At 42.5% G+C, this 17,816-nt stretch overlaps 1 protein-coding gene across 4 annotated transcripts in view; it reads right to left on the minus strand.

Moving 5' to 3' along the window:
* Positions 1–17,305, minus strand: part of SHTN1 (shootin 1) — a 66,988-nt gene extending 49,683 nt beyond the window's left edge. For 3 of the 4 annotated variants that reach the window (XM_052799712.1, XM_052799711.1, XM_052799713.1), the window contains exons 1-2: positions 17,101–17,305; positions 7,188–7,240 (exon numbers count right to left, since the gene is read on the minus strand). In XM_052799712.1, the coding sequence (XP_052655672.1) occupies positions 7,188–7,240; positions 17,101–17,158 (111 nt within the window). In that variant the 5' untranslated portion in view covers positions 17,159–17,305. Of the gene's footprint in view, positions 1–1,355; positions 1,376–7,187; positions 7,241–17,100 lie in introns of those variants that run through there. The other variant, XM_052799714.1, reaches the window with a different exon arrangement.
* Positions 17,306–17,816: the final 511 nt, after the last annotated feature.

Here is a 17,816-nt window from a genome sequence, read left to right on the forward strand (position 1 = left end):
AAACTGGCAAGTTGTACTTGATTTTAGGTTCCAATTCAGAGCTGCTCTGAAAATATTGTAGAAGAGTCGTATTATCCAAAACTGATATAAACAGTCATCCATGTTCCATACAACAGTAAAAGCAATATTTTACATGTCAAGAATATGCTTTAAGTCTAGTTTCTTTAACACAAATAGACTTGGAAAAGAGGCCTACATTTCTATACCTACGATGTGCAAGGAAAACCTCAAAGCCAATAAACAGCAACATGCTGTTCAGTTTCGTAATATCATGAGCAAAGCTACAGCCTTGAAGAGGGGAGGACACTCATTTTCATACTTTGAGGATTTCCCATCACCCCAATTTTATTAATTTTGGGGTTAATGCTAATACTACACAGGGCTGCAATCACTGATCTTATGATGGAAAGGTTTCTTCAAATAGAAAGAACAAACCAGACGTTAAATAGACTTCTCTAAGAAAACGCCTTCTATAAGCAAATGAAAGAACTCAAAGAAATGAGTAAACTTCACAAGAGACACAGTCAGTGATTAACCACACTGTGAAAAACACATGACCCGGGGGGAAGTATGACTGGCACACAACGTGTCTTACCCACACAGCATACCAGACGTCCTTCCTCACATGCAGCTGTGTATGTTCACAGTAATAAATCAACCTAAGACCATGAGTTAACTTCTGGAAGAGATCTGTGTGACTGACCTCCTTACCATGTAACTTCAATTACAAGGATACTGGTCATTGGAACAGAACTGGGAAAAAAACCCCTGAAATTATTTTGCTTGATTTTCAGTTTTTCCACATGAGGACCCACTTTGAGTTAGCTGGAAAAGGAGCCTGCTGTTAAGTAACAAGAAGGGGGAGAGCCTGATTCAAAGGCAGCCAAATTCAAGAGAGCCCTTCTATCAGCTCTGGAGGACATTGGATGGGACCCAAAGAAGGATCTGCTCTTGGGCAAGGAGAGGATGCCACTGGTGTCACCTCAGGGGCAGCCTCCATGCAGGCTTTGGAAGCTGCTGCCGATGGCTGTCTGTGGGAGCAAAAGGAGCTGCACTCAACAAGCAATCTCTCTTCTCATGGCACTGGGGTGATGAGGCAAGGGACAGCAGCTGAGTAGGGGGACAGGTCAGTCACCAGCTGCTGTAAAGGTCTGTGAAACAAGGCAGAGCTGCAGAAGGAGCAAGACGTGCTGAGCAAGCGGCACCGATCGAGGACTCACGGTTTCATCTGGCCCTGTTAACAAAGAAGCTGTTTAGAGAATCTTGCACAGGAGAGGTGGGGAAGGGAAATCTGTGCATGTGTCTTGCTGCTTGCTGCCCTCCCTCTCAGTTTCCTCAGCAAAAATTTGCCTTACCTTACCGGCAGAAGCGCAGTCTAAGAACAGAAGGCAGTAAAAGATGCAGAAAGAAAGTATTTCTGATTGCTCCTGCAGAGCACAGCTCCTCTCCAAAAGGGGGATCCGTGTGAGCTGCTGCCTCTTTGTATTTTACAAGAGAGACACTGTAACCACACTGGCATACTTCACCCACGGATTTTTTTGCGCGCTGCAAGCTTTCAGCTCACTGCACATTAAGTGAGCAAGCCCTTTTAACGCTCAGTTTAAAAACTAGGAAGATTAGCGTTTTAAGGATCTGATCTGTTGCCTGTGGAAGTCAACAAGACACTTTCCTACTGATGGAAACCTTGATGTAGAGGATGCGGTATACTCCCTATCCCAATGATAGGAAAAACTCCTTTTGAAATCCTCCCGCAACAAGCTGTAAGACATAACTTCTTTCCCTGTGCAGCCAAAGGGGAAGTTAAACGACCTATTCCACTTCACCTTGAGTGCTATTTGCAGGGAGAGCTCCATCTGGACCACGGCAAGCTGACAATTCTGATAGCTACACGTTTCTCTACACAATCAGAGTCTGTAGGTTTGGGTCTCTGCAGAGCAATTCCTGCTCTCAGTTGCAGCTTTCTGAATATTTTCCTTTCGCTGCTACTGTGCTTCAGAATGAAAGAGCAGGAAGAAAAGGAGAGTGGGAGATTTGCCCTTGCTGAAACGATCAATGGAAAGCACTTTGTCTTTTGTCTTGCAATCAGACCCGTGCAAGTAGAGCTGTTACAGGTCCTACCAAAAAAACTAGTTTATCTCCAATTTAGCTAAGAATTAGAAAAAGTTGAGTTTGTCTTTAACTACTTGTACTGTTTCAAACTGGAAAGTTATGCAAACAAAATATTCCTATAAAAGTAATTAAATTTCATAATAAAAAATATTGTCACCCCTTAAAATAAACTGACCTTACCTTTAAACCAGTAAAGTTTAAAAACATCAAAATTTAGAATTCTTAGCTGCTCTCAAAAAGCTGCACAGAAGCCTTCAAAATTCACAACCACCTCATTTTTCAAAAAAGCAGTTTGAGGCATACAGAGTAGAATTGTTAATTGACAAGAATATCACTAATCCTAAATGTTAAAAGGCAAATAGCATAACACTACTATAAAATCTACTGTTCACTTTTCACATTCAAGTGCATGCAACTGTTGAGGAGAAACAGCTTTCCAGTATTTACTAAGGCTCCCCTTGTCAGTATTAAGAGATAGCTCCATACTCAAGAGTACCCTCAAATAAAAAAAAAAAAGTCAAGAACTTCTGGATTATCGGTCAATCTTCTGTTTTTAACTTTATTTTGTTAAAGAGTTCCAACTTCTCTGCAGACGAAAATAAGCATTTATACCACTTACTTTACTATATTTTTAATCTAATATTTATAGCACCATTATCCCAATAAAAAAACAAAGGTAATACACAATATTCCCATTCCAGTCCTGAACTAGCTATAGAAGTCAACAATAGTTTCTTGGCAATAAAAAGCCATCACATGTGTATTTTTAGAAATAAATTAACAGTTCAGTTTCCAAAATTAATTTTGTGAATAACTCCTTACAATTCTTCATCTTTGCAGGAACAAGTTCAGGAGCTGTGCCAATCCCACTCAATTTCAGATTTTTGCCTTCGAGGTACACACGATACGAGGCAATACTTCCATTTCTAGCACGGAGAACTGATATGCTGACTACTTACAAGTAAATCATGTACATGTCAAAGATCGGTGTCCAAACCAAATACTGCACATATAGCAAGATGAATAGCAGTACGTGAACTTGGCCTGTACTTGGAGCTAGCACAATACCAGGATAGTACCATGCTATCACGGGAACTTGACACTACAATGTCATGTTGAGAAGTCGAAGCACGCAACCACCTGGAAGCCTACGGATACACAGTCTCCACACTCCCACTCCCACCAGCCTAATGACTCTTTGCCAATAATTCCAGGGAGGCCTGGGTTTCTTGTCTATTCTCTTCTAACAGGCTTCTTCGCCAACTATTTTGCACATAAGCTCCTACTGACTTCAGTAAAAGGCCTTCAAAGGGCAAAAACAAGAAGGAGATTGTTCAGTCCAGATATTAAGATGCAAGAAGTTCACGTAGTAGCCATATAGTCAATTAAGCCATCTAAGCAACACAAGATACATTCTTTCCCATTTATACAGATTGTGAAATTTATGCAGATTTAATGCTTGTTCTAAAATCAGGAGTTTGGTACAGTGCTCAAAAGTATCCTACGACATTTGCTATACTCTACTTTCAGAAAGAATGAGCATGTCATCAAGGCAGAATCCCTTCTCTGTTCCCATTTGGTGACAAAACATATAATCCACTCTGTAAATGTGCTTTAACAGAGCAAACACCGTGAATGATGTATCAGAGATCCAGTATTACACCTACTGTTTTGGAAAGCTGTCTTGCATTTTTTTTTTTCCCCCTACTGGCAGCATGACAAAACACTGTCAAAACCAGTGCTCAGAGTCATTTCTGTCTGATTAGCAAGTAGTCAAATATTTATTCATGATCTGACTCTGAATACGTCAGAACTGCATATTAAGTTATCTACATTTATGTGCAACTGAACGTTAGTTATCTATTTTTGAGTGACTGGTATGCATGTTTAGTCAGCTACTTAATTAAAAGGATGACCTAAAAGAAGTAGTCTGCCAATGTCATTTTTGCTCCAATTTTTGATAGTATTTAAAAATACTAATAAAAAAAAATGCCTGCACCAATTTTGTCAGAGAGCCCACCAGAGGTCTCCAAATTGGCAGTTTAGCAAGGCAGTGAGGAACAGACACTGTGGATATAAGTTCTTATACTTTGCTCCTGAATTTTCATGGTTATTAGCATCCTTTTAGGCAGCAGTGCTTTGAACAAAGTAACCTACGTACAAGTCGATATACTTTCTAATCTTAAGAAAAAATAAAGAACAAAGAGAATAAATTTTCAAAATATAAAATTACATCTTAAGTTATCTGCCCATTATCCACCAAGTTCCATGTTTCTAATATAAACTAGGATCATTTCTCCATGACACAGCTCATCTTTCAGAGCCATAGAAGCATAGTGGTGATTTAGAAAAAAATTCCACCAAGTGCATCAAAAGCACATACATACAGACTGCTATCTAAGTCCCGTGTGGTTACTTTCCACAAATAGTCTGCAAGTCTTCTTCTAAAAAAATTAATTTTCTCTTCTCTTCCTCCTTTCAATGCAATTATGTGACCACAATTGATACAGAGGAAGCCATTTGCTTCCACTCATACTGACAGACAGTGGCAGAAACTGGAACAGAAGTCACCCACAACTTCCCAGACCCACAAGCAGAGATAGCCTGTCAATATCAGGTTTGATCCCGCAAAGCATAAACTAAGATACAAAGTTAGAGAGACGCTAACGAGCTTGCAGGATTACCCAGCCCTGCAATAACACGAGGAATAGCTTCTTCCAGTATTGGCACTGTAAGCAAACATAACCATGAACTCTGTATCAGTAGATTCTTTTTTTTGTAGAAGAAATGCACTTAGGGCCTCACACTTAACCACTTGAGTCCGAGCACTTAAACAATTAAGCGGGACTGCTTACACAAGCACACCAATTTGCAGGATGGAGGTTCTCAGATGGAGAATACCTGCGTAACAACTGAAAATCCTCCAACCCTGAGCACATGCTTAACTAATTTGCCGACTGGGGATGTAATCCCCATGTGCTCAGGGTTGGAGGATTTTCAGTTGTTACGCAAGTATTCTGAAAAACATCATACCAACCTTCAGAAGTAACACATAGGAGTGGCTAGAGATAGGCAGTTATAGGAAAAAAGCCTTGTGAGAGAGAGAAGCAAGGAAGAAAGAAGAGCAGAATGCAAGAAACAACCTCAGAGCATCTCATTTCATCTCAATTTTGGTGACAAAATTTTTCATTGGACTTGACTTTGAAGAAAAAAAATTTCTAAATAAAAATGCAACTCAAGAAAAGCCTCCTCACTGCCCCCCAACAAAGCTTTGTTGAAGAAACACCAAAGCTAGCAGGACTTGGGTTCAGGGTGAAGCTGGGGAGCCCATTTTTCCTGCAGTGGGCAGTCCTGGTGTGGAACTCCTCATATGTGATGGAAGCCAACAATCAGCACAGGCTTGGGGGTAATGGTTACAAATACAAGGAAGAGAGCTGTGGAGGGCAGAACACACTGAAACCACATGCAGCTGAGGACATCCCCAGGCTGCAAGTGGTTTGGAGACTAGAGGAGTACTCTTTGTAGGTGTTATAAGTGCTCTCACACTCTTCCCTCTCTCTCTTGGTGTCAGAGACAGGATACTGGGCTAGACAGACTCTTGGTCTAACTCAGTTTCATTCTCCTTTTCTTCTGAACACTAGGAGATGAACTGCCACAGTCTTCCAAACAGCGAAAATAGAGGACAGATTTCTCAGTATATCTGAGGCTCTGGTGTAGGACAGCAGAATGGGAATGCAGCAACAAGCACAGTAAAAAAGACAAGGAGGTCAGTGGGTAGGAGCAAGTGAAGCACGATATGCTGAGCTCAGTGAAAATACACATAATCATTGCTGAAGTGTAATGTGAAGATAAGCTTCAAGTTTTCTTTAATAATGAGAAGGTAGTTAAGGACACGGTCTTCCCAATACAGCCTTGAATTACAACGTTTGTAACAACTGGACTAAAAGTGACCCTTCAGAAATGACTTCACAAAAAGCTAAATTAAACCTACATGCCTTGGCAGCTAACAGGGATTTGAAAACTAACATGTTTCTTGCATCTTCAGCTCACTAATAACGGAGAAAGGAGAATTTTCTGTTTACAATACAGTGTAGCATTGACTCCTCTGCCTTCCTCACTATCTAGAACTGATAAGAGGCTTTTAGTGGCCACACTTTCTTTTGGCAGATATCTGCTAAAAACCTTTTGCACATTGACATGGATTTATGCAACACAACACTGCCATCAAATCTCTCTCAGAGTTCTCTGTTCCCATTGGCTTCCTTGCAGAAAGCAGGTGTGTTGAATGAACAAGAATCCTAGGCGGGAAGGGATACCTTACCAAATGTGTTTAATTTTACTACTAGAAAGACACTTCTTCAATGAACAAGCTTGAAAGCGGTCATTACTCCTTACTCCAGTATCTATGAACATTAAAAAATGAAGCCTACAGTAACGTATGAAGTTCAGCCCATACATTCAAAGCTTCTTTTCAAGTTGGATAGGCACGCAGATTTCACAGAAGGATGTGTGATATGCTGCAACTCTGTTTTATGCTGCAGTACCATTCTGCAAGTTGAGACAGCACATCTTGCTCTGCTATTAAAAATTGGGTTGGGTTTTTTCGGGGCAGGGGGGAACTTCATATTCCTTCAGAAATCATATTCCTACATTCTGAATTTTCAGAAGGGCTGGGTGAGGGGATTTGTTCTATTTTCTTTTCAGTAAGTTCCACTGTACAAATCAAGTTGTAATAAAACAAGGCTTAGATCCAAGAGAAACAAGTTTTCCTAAGAATATCTGAACACTTGAGTTGGTCTATGCTCACATTGTAATCATAGGCAAACTGGCTACAGCAGCAATCATTTTTAAAAAAAAAATATATATATATATTTATAGCAACTTTTCTGGAGTGGGACAGCTAGAATAGCTTCTGGCAGTTGCACTCATTGCTCCTTAATACATACAGGTACAACTAATACTTATTACTTGTAAGTAATCAGCTGAGCTCACAACAGCAGACAACAACCTGCCATAGCCAATAAGGTATTCTGATATTTAGCATTTTAGCATTAAAGAAGTAATCAACAGATACAAACCTCTTCTTTTGTTTTCTTATTTTCTGCTCTAAGCTCTTCATATTCGCCAATAGCTATACAAGAAAAAAAATAAAAGAAAAAAGTTAATATTGCAGCACTTCCTTTACCCAAATTAGTTCTCCATTTCATTCATTTTAAAGCTCTTCTGGCTATCTACACAGACTTCTTAAATAACATGGGTCATAAACTTCATTAATAGCCTACGGATGTACTGGATATCCTTCTAGAATTCAAGTAATTGGAAAGTGTCTGAAAAAGCTGGTGGCTCCCAAAACAATCAATTTTTGATCAATGGAGAGTTAAACAATCTTATTGATTGAGTTCAAAAATTACAAGGTGAATGTACTGGCTTGCAGTCACCATTTTAAACCCACACTGGCTCAGGTTACAGATCAATGCTAGAAAGCATGGTTAACGCAATACTGTTACCTCCAGAGTAGCTGAGCACCCTTATTTATTTATTTATTAACATTTTCTTCCAACAAGACTCCTGTGAGAGATTTTTTTCTTTGAACTCCACAGTGGAGACATGAAAAGATTGTATGATTTACCCAAGATCACAGAAGAACTCAGCTGCAGGGATCAGCAGGGAAGGGATAAACCTCCAGGATGCTGGAGGTCCACTGTTTCAAACCAGTAAATAATATGCAGAAACAATCAATCAGCTACCAATTAAACTTCTAGTTTACTGTGTATTTTTCTGTGCCCTTCTTAAACCTTTTATTTTACTACCTTAGGGACGTGCCATCACTGCCACAACCTCCCAATTCTATTGTTCTTTCAGTTTGTCCCATGTGGGCTGTTTGGCCGTTGAGACCATAGAAATTTTATTGTCACTAGAAAGAAGCTGAATACACTTCCAAAGCTTAAGGAAACAAACCGTGCTACAAAGGAACAGTCTTCAAGACGCATACTGCAAGAATAAAATGAGGGCTGTTGTCATCACTATGCATCTCATTCCAGTCCCTCAGTATCTTCCTAAGAGAAGCTACACTAGCATACAGGTTTCATTTCAAGCCAACTTAATTAAAACTGGATAAAGGGTATGAATATATAGTTTTCAGCTGATGGTAGCAGACATTTTGGAATTTCATCTTACACTTAACATGTCTTACCCTATGTCTGAAGACATGAACATGTAGTCTGGTAGATTAGCCACCTGAAAACCTACTAGCCCTTTCTAGCTCTAGATAGTTAAACTTTTTCAAACAAGCAGCTCTTACAAATAAAGTTACACTTTACACTGTTGTGACATCCCTCTTCTCTCCCGCTCCCCAGCATTTCAAAATCTGTTGAAATAAAACTAATTCAACTCGCTCCTGAAAGCTAGGTCCACAGCATCACTGTTCTACTTGCCTTCAGCATGGCTATTACTCTCAGCAGCAGCACAGAAGTACCTCAGATGTAAAAAACTCAAATTATCCTAATTCCTCTTTTCTCCAAGGTCACTTCATTTTGGAGATGCATGACTGAGGTACATGAAGTCTGGGGTACAGACAGCAGTATTAGCTCCTGGGCTAGTAACTCAAAACACAGGGCTCTGCTCCCTGTGTGCCCTGACCAGCAATGGGGAAATGGCAAGACTGTGCTGCCTACAAAGGGAAATGAAGGAACGCTAGAAATCTCTTAGCCAGAATCTCAGCTCTGCTGTGACCAGCAAGTGTTAAAAAAGTTCCAGGGCTCTCAAAGAAAAAAAGTTAAATAAAACCACTGAAAACAAAGTCACAGTCCACATGCAAACTCACAGGAAATCTGATAATTTAAACAGATGGAAAAAATCCTCACTCCTGCTCATCCAAGTAAAAAGGTGTATCTAAAGAATGGAATGAACAAAAACAGGTTTCTTAAAAATGTGCTCTGCATTCCCACACCAGTAAAATCAAGGTCTCCCATCCACCCCTTTACTTTGTCCCCACTTCTCCTTACCCACCCTGAGACCCTTACCCACCACCTCCCATACTCAAGAAGCAGAAAAAAACAACAGGTAGATGAGCGGGGAAGAAACCACGCTGATGCAGTTGCTCTAAGAAAGAGCACCTAAAGTGAAACAACATATTTCCTACACCATGAACACAAAAGCTATGCTTCTTGATCACTCTTCCACTTCTAAGCCACCTCCCTGTTCCCCTTAGGAAAATTCCCTTTAGGAAGTCAAAGGAAAAGATTTCTAGTACCACATATGCAGGAAAAGAAATGAAGACTATATCATCAGACACAATTCAAGCCTCTCCATACTTGAAAACTGTTAGTGTTTGCTCACCTTTAATGCAAACTCATACTTGCTATTCAGTATTTTATAAATGACTGAAAAATGTAAATACAGATTTGCCCCACCCTTGCAGCTCTCCTTACATGCTCTGTGAACCTAGAACTCTGAATCATCAGCCCTTAAGGCATGGATACAAGAACAAGTTAACAAAAAACAAGGATAGGAACTTACACAACGCTCCAGCAATCCCCAGTAAGGGCTCACCTGTGTGAGACTGGGAATTAAACTGCCTGTTCAGGGTAGCCATTTCCTCTTTTACTGTGGATGGTAATCCACAGAACGTTTGTCACGGAATGCAAACACAAAATCATCAGCTACTTCATGCTGCACTCACGCAGCAACTTTCTTCAGTACCTTTTTACCGTGCCCACCCCCTTACTGTTGTTGCAAAACTGTTACTTCTTCCTTGAATACAGCTAATGCATTGTAAGGATCCAATATCTTAAAATAAGATTGTTCTTCATGGATGGCAACCTCTAGATGATGCTCCCATACAGATCCCATCATTCGGATTTTTGGGTATGGATTTACTAAACGCTAAAACTAATGAAGAAACTGCTGGTTTTGTCAGACCTGGAAACAGAAATAATAATTAAAAAATGACTACACGCATTTTTCTGCTGTATATCTGATTCTCTGCAACGGCAGAAGATGAAAGTTGGTGGATTTTTTTTCTTTTTTTTAACACTGGGAGTGTTATTGGGAAGGTTTTATATCAAGTTTTTCAAGCGTTTTATGTACGATAAAGTTTTGAAGCCATCTAAAAAAAAAAAAAGTCAAGAGTCTACATAACCTTCACTGAAGCGCTAAATGGCATAAAGGTGACAATGATCTCTTTGCTCTAAAACTACCCTAAAACAATTACTACCAGCAGCACTAGACAACACTTTACATGTTCCAAACCTCAAGTAGATTATTTAGCCTTAAAACCCTCTTTGGTAGATTAGGAGATATCATCATCACTCATTTATAGGTTGACAAGCAATAAATCCTGTTGTATGAGGACTTTCCTAAACCTTCTCTGAGGAACAGGACTATTTTTTCGCCTTAACCTATGAAGGTGCTCACACAATATACATGACAACAGCACCTGAGCATCTCAAAACTTCTTACATCTCACCTTGACTCATTCAGATTATGCTATATATAATTTACTGTGGAATAAAGATATTTCTTTCCAATAAATTAGTGGTGAATGAAACAAACAAGTAAAGATGCTTTACTAAAGGTGCAACTAAAATTCCAGAACTATACATCATTTTCTCAATGAATCAATACTGTAGCATATATCCATAGTAAAATGCCTAGGTTGTACTCAGTAGCCTCCGGTGAATCCTGAAGAACTATAATAAATACATACCAGAGACCTCTTGAGATACTGTCATTGTCTGACACTAACTTAAGTTTATCCTTAATAGAATTATTCCTAATATACAGCAGTATTATATAAACAATTTATCAGGATCCAAATCATGTTGCTTTGCTTCGGGCTACCTTCATATAGCCTGAAAGCAACACTACAACTTAATTTCAAGGCTACGGAAAGAAAAAAGCTGGAAAAAGGAGAAAAGAACAGAACATTTTGGGCTATAGCTCTTAACCCATCTAAAACATATTTCCAGACCACCCTGTTCTTACTGTGAAACAGTCAAACCACAAAATAGCCAACATGAGTGAATGCAGCATGCTCCTTCATAACATGACCATGATCATTCACCAACTACTCACTCCTCAGCTCAGCTGGCCAGAAGAGGCTGTCCTGTCAACATGTATCAATGCACTTTACCTGTATTAAATTAAGCAGGTTATTTTGTATACAGAAGCTCCTTTAATTATATCTTAGTCTTTTGATTTTTAGTCAAGAACCTGAATTTGCTAACAGAAGATATGTATTATCTAAATTAGATGGTTTATATATTAGGTACTTATTATGGCTAAAAAGCACTTATTAGTAAAACAAGGTCAAAAGGGTAAAAGTATGTAACAACTATAGTTCATAGTGAACAACAGAAAAGACACCTTCATTTACACAGTGAGGTGGTGAGACTCTTCCTACTCTTTTTATTAAAAAATTCACCGATCCCTTTTCTAAAGCTGTGTATTAAAAAAATACAAATTAAAAAACCAACCTTAAAAATGCTACATGCATATACTTTAGCATTTATATTGTAAACCAGGGTGGCCTTCAAGTACATTGAGAGCCCTTCCATGACAAATCAACGAGTAATGCCACTTCAGCATTTCAAACCTACTTATTTAATCAAAAAGTAAGTAGAGCTGTCAAAGGAAGCAAGTGTCATTCCACTATTTATTCTTCTGGACTACAGACCAGGCATGTCTTTGCTGGTACAGGCAACAGAAAGAGCTTACAGTGCAAGAAGTCCTTCGCTCCAGATGAAGCAAGCTATCCCAATGAAGTAATTTCTTGTTGGTAGAAGTAAACTAACACCTGGCTTTTTGCAGGTTCGGATATATATTACTAGAGAGAGAATTACCCCTGACAGCAACACTGCACCAGAAGCTGCTGCCACCACCCTCCTCATCCCAGTGTACCTGGAATAAGAAGTCAGGCCAAGTCTGTTGTACAAACCATCTCTCAAATAGCGACGGTCTCCCTACAAGCACAGCATGCACAAGACCTGTGAATTGCTGTCAAGAGTATAAAGAAGGGTCAAAAGGGCTCAATTTTTCTCTTGTTCCCAGTTTTAGGCTCAAAGATCCCTTCTGCTCAACCCAGGTGATCTCTATTTCATTAGGACACGGTGTGGCATCGGCAGCACCAGCCACGTGCAAACTACTTCTAACTGATGCCTGGGCAGCATTTTTAATATCTCCTGGGCCTCCATGAAAGAGAGATGGAGCTGAGGAACAAGCGCTTATGGGCTTGTGTAAAGGTGAATGTATGTGATGGCATTATACCTGTCACTTTACAATGACTCCAAATCTTGAGTCAGAATATATAAACCTATTATGAGGCCTAAAGCTTACTTGGCCAAACCAAGCTTTTGGTCACATATCAGTTGCACTAGCTGATACCTACAAGATTCAATTACCAAATAGTTCTTAAAAAAATAAACAAATAAACATCACGCATGTAAGTATACAAAGGTAAGCATTAAGTACAAATACTGTAAGTCAGATCCTGCATCTGTGTTCCCACATGCTTTGATTTTACTCAAATCTGTAAAAGTGTGTAAGAAGAATTTTTTTAATGAGACCTCAAATTTGCATCCTGTAATCTTACAGCTTCCTGGAAACTGGACAGGGAAATTAAACATACCACTGCCTGATAAAGCCCAACCATTAAGCTCACACCAAAAGATTTGCTTTCACAAGTTTCTGAAAAACAGATATGGTTCAACACAAGAAATTGAAGTGGGAAACACTTTTAAACTCGAATGAATGAAGAAAACGTTCAAGCAGGATGGGTTCTGCTGGGGAATGACGATTCCTGTGTACGAAAACCCACATACACATGTACATGGGGGGGCGGAAATAACCTATAGAGCAGATGGCTACAGAAGGGAATGCAGCAGCCAACAAGATATCCTACCCTAAACAAAGGAATTCCTCTGGCCATAAAAATTACTCCTCTGCCACAAAGCAGAATAAATTTGTCAGATCACATTAAAAGCTTGTCAATATACTTTAAAAGTACTACTATGAGATATTTATGCCAGATTGGCAGTCTGTTGTTTAGAAGATACACAGTATTCCCTTATTCAAAGTTTCTGGCACTTTCAAATACACCTTTATTAAAAAAAATAATAAAATAATCATAGAGAGCCACAGTGCTTGGGTCTAGAGCCTGGAAATCATCACACTTCATTAAATCCAGCCAACAAACACAGAGCAAGATAAGACCTTTAAAACCGATGAAGAAAATCCAAGCAATATAAACATGTTTAGTATCTATGTAGTTAACAGTAGTTGTTAACCACTGTAATTTAGCAAAGTAACCAGAAATGTGACTATGACAGTGGCAGATGAAGTGTAATTTTACCCAGTTTGTAACTCCAGACATTTTGGTTGCTGACTCCTGTTTTCAACTGAACAAAGAAGTGACCACAGCAGAAGATGACTCTGTCTTTAAGGGCAAAGTACCAGCAGTGCCAATAAAACCAAACAAGGCAGTCTTCCAGGCAGGTACTGGAATCAACTACTGTTATGATGTAGCTGTTAGTTTGCTACAGTTCCTCAGGTTCTACAACCAACCATTAATAGGTTTTCCCACTTGATTTGGTTTTGTTTTAATTTTAAGTCTTACCCATGGGAATTATAAGGGCCAGTTGAATTGAAATGTGCACTGCTGGAAATATCACTTAGGGTACAGTTAGGTAATACTAATATTTATAGTGGATCTGCTTTATCAAACCAAGCCATCTCAGAAAGCTAGTCACAGTATTAAACAATACTTGTAAGTCCTAAATATCATCAATATAGAGATCATGTTTCTTCATGGTGCTCACCTTAAACTTGGTAATGGAGCAAGCCAAAGAATGATCAGTATCAGGTATCTGAGTCTAACACACAGGACTTGGAAAATTCAGCATTGGTGAAAGATAAGCATGTCTTGCACACAGACAGCTTCAGTGTCCTTGTCGCCGTTCAGAGCTCTGCCAAACAGTCAAGTGAATTTGCCCAGACACCAGTCAGTGTCACAGCTGCCACTGAGAATTGAGTGGGCAGCCTCAAAACGCCTGCCTCAGGTTCAATCTACTGACCTTGTTTAGGAAAGGTATAAGCAGTAGTTGAAACATGACAGCAACCAACCACGTATGCTGCTATTTGCCTTCCCCTCTACTTTTCCTATCACTTCTCAGCCAGTTCAGTTACCTGGTGTCAGGCAAGTTTCTCAAGCCTAGGAAAACACATCCTGAAGGAGAAACCAAACAAGGGCTACTGAATGCATGTTCTCTGAAACCCCTCCAAACCAATGGGTGTTTTTCAGAAATCTGACTACAGACCACAATGTTACGGTAATCTGAAGCAATATGCCACTTTGAATGCAATAAAGATAAGACAAGATAAGTATGTACAACCATTACCCCAAATATTCAGAGACAGCAGATCCTTCTACCGACTGCATTTACTTCCAGAGTAATACTGCTATCTACACCTGGAAGCAGTAAAGAGGAAAAATTAAGAGACTTTTTTCCTCCTCTTTCTATCCTGTCTCTGTTTAACAGAGCATCCTAAAATTACTTGAGGAAAGTTGTTAGTATCTAAAACAGTCTTTTTTTGTTATCAATAAGAATGGAGAGGAAACTATATATTCAAACTTACAGTATATAAAGAGGAAGCAAACAAACTTACCTACAATAACAATATTTAGGTCATTACTGTTAGGATAATTTTATGTACCTCGTTACCTTTTCATCACTTGGACTCTTTACTTTGGGCACCTCAGATTTGCCAGTTAACATAATTTGAATATAGTGTGCTACCATATTTTTGCATTGTTTGAGAGGCAAAACAGCATATAGAAGAGTATTTTCAGAAGTTTTCCACTGGACAACTTTTTGCCCATATAAAACAACTTTCTCACCAGCCATACAGTTACAAAAACCATTTGTTAGCCTCACAGCAACACACTACAACTCCTACGTTTGGCGACGAACATCCACCAAGAACAGTGCCTTACAGGACAGGGTCTGCCAAGTACAGTTTCTATTTCAACAGCTTAAGGAGATCTGGGACAGCCAGTCCTCAAGTTACAGTAACTTTCCCTTGAACTAACTCCTGCAGTCCCGTAAAATTTCATTAGACATTAAAGGATACTCAGCCTACTAGAGCAGAAGACTTTCAGACATCGGAACTGAAGCCCCAATCTAACCAATTTCAAGAGGCTACAATTTTTCTAAAGAATAACCCAAACTTTCCTTTTTTTGAAACTGATTATTGTCATTTTAGCAACTGTCCTTTTGGCACAGACAACTCCTCTAGAGCCAACCGTACTGGAGGGAAACGGTCAGTCAGCAAAAACCCTCAGATTTTTAGCCTCATTTTTTGGTCCTGTATTATCAAAACACACAGCTATAAGATTATCATGAATTTTACACCCATTGAAATCCCTGTAAGTGAGAATCTAGCCAGTGCAGCTGGTAATCATGAATTTACAATGCTGAGCGTATAGGAACAACCAAAAAAAGAAGTGCCAAAGCAGGCCTTAAGTAGTTCCTAAATATCCAGCTGAAATTAGGTTAAGAAAAGCCTCTGCTATCCAGCAAAGGTGACCGAGCGCATGCATGGCCAGAATGAACGACAGAAAAAGAGGTGCTGATCACACCCCCATAATTTCACTCTTTCACACAACTTTACGCCACAGGACCTTTCCACACAGCTCCTCCCAGGCTTGCAGGAGACCAGGAGAACGCAGCTGCGGGAATTACCAGCTGCGAATTAGAGCGTTGGTACTCCGCACCTACTGCTCATGAAGCTGTGAGACAGGAGGCACGCCCATCACTTGATGCATGCTCGCAAGCAGATGTCCACAATTCAAATGGTAATGGTGGTTCTTCAGGTGTTGCCTACCTACTTAACCAAGGTAGACACTTTGCTGGACCAACCTGGTTTGGGGATAGACTGACCAGGGAAGTTAAAAACTGGGCTGCCTTTTGAGCATCCAAGCCCTTTTCCATACCCCTTCTTGCAGAAGATGAAATATTACAGTGTTTTAGTTTCCTAGGCAAACTACGCACCCACGAAGCTGAACACCTACAAAGCTGAAGCACTGAACTTTTCTACAAAAGCACCGGGAGTGACTCACACAGGGAACCAAACCAGCACAGGACAAGGGCTTCCTTTTATTTACACTAGAACTACAAAGGCTCTACAGAAACTTGTATCAGGGTGAGCCCCGAGCTATCAGCGGGAAGTTTGCACGCTGACGGAGAGCGGGACGGAGCGTGTTTGATGGGTTGGGTTAGTATCGGATCCTGCAACGCAGAGCGGGAGATGGGACGCGGCAGCCAGGCACTCCACGTGAAGCTCAGCTCCAGAGAGAGACAGCAAGGCAGGTGGAGTTTCACCGGAGCCGGCCGGACATCCGGGCTCACCGGTACCGCCGGCGGGGGGATCAACGCCAGCCGTTAGCCACGCACCAGTTCCCAGCACGCAGGCGAGACCGTACGCCGGGCGGGAAGGTGCGGGTTGACAGCAGCGACAGCCCATGTGCTACGGCCCCTCAGCCTCCTGCCCTCACCCCGACCCACCATCGGCCACCGCGACGCCCGCGCTCGCCCCGCTTCAGCCGAGAGCACCTGCGGGGAGGCGAGGCGGCTGGGAGGGGGAACCCGCAAGGGGAACAGCCAAAACGTTCCACTCCCCTGATTTATTTCATTTTTTTAAGGGCTTTTTCTTCTCCGCGGGGACAGAGAAAAGGGCCTGCGAAGGAGAGGGGACCCGATGGCCGGGCCGGGGGACGCCCAGGCCGCGGCAGCCCGTCGGCGCAGGCCGCGCCCGCCCTGACGCGCCCCGTCCGCCGGGCGCCGAGCCCTCGCCTCACGCCGCCTCACGCCGCCTCACGCCGCCCCGCGGCGGCCGCGCTCCCGCCGGCCGAGCCCGAGGAGAGCCCGGGCCCGCGGAGGGGGAGCCGCTCTCTCCAACGCCGGAGGCGGCGGCCACGGCGCCGCCCGCCCCTACCTTGGTCCTTCAGGCTGGCGAGGAGCTCCAGCTGCTTCTCCTCGTCGGAGCTGTTCATCCTGCCCCGCCGCCGCCGGCCAGCGGCTGCCCCCGCTCCGCCCCCACCTAGCGCGGCTTCACCTGGCAGCGGGCGGGCGGCGGCCGGAGCCCCGGGGCGCGGCGGGCGCGGCGAGCGGCCCGGCCCGCTCTGCACATGCCCAGACTCCCGCGGCGCCCCAGTGAGCATGTGCGAGGGTGCGGGCACGGCGGTACCGCGGTACCCCGGCCCGCCGGCGGGCGGGCGCCGGCTGAGGGGCTCAGGCGCAGCCGGCGCGGACGCGGGCTCAGGGCTCCCGCGCTGCCGCCTGCCCGCTCCTCGGGCCGGGCAGGGCTTCGGGGGGGGGGTGCTCTGGTTGTTAACGAGGGGGTGGGGGGGGGGAAAGCCCCCGCCGACAGGCCGCCGGTGTGAGGAGACGGGGGTCCTCGTAGCCCCCTCGGCGTGACCGGGGCGCCAGCCGCCCTCAGGCAGGCACAGAGGGGCCGTGGACGCCTTTCCCTCCAGACCCCGGGCGGGGGTCTCCCACGGGGGTCTCCCGTGAGCCGGGAAGAAGCCCTCCCGCACCGCTCCCCGCAGGCCTGCGGGTGCGTGCGTTTTTAATGAGCCCTTTCTCACGATTTGCGTAGGGAGGTTTTCCACTTGGGATCCGTGCGCTGCCCGGAGGAGTGGCGGGAGGACG

The sequence above is a fragment of the Harpia harpyja genome, chromosome 10 (assembly GCF_026419915.1).
Source record: "Harpia harpyja isolate bHarHar1 chromosome 10, bHarHar1 primary haplotype, whole genome shotgun sequence".
Classification (NCBI taxonomy): domain Eukaryota; kingdom Metazoa; phylum Chordata; class Aves; order Accipitriformes; family Accipitridae; genus Harpia; species Harpia harpyja.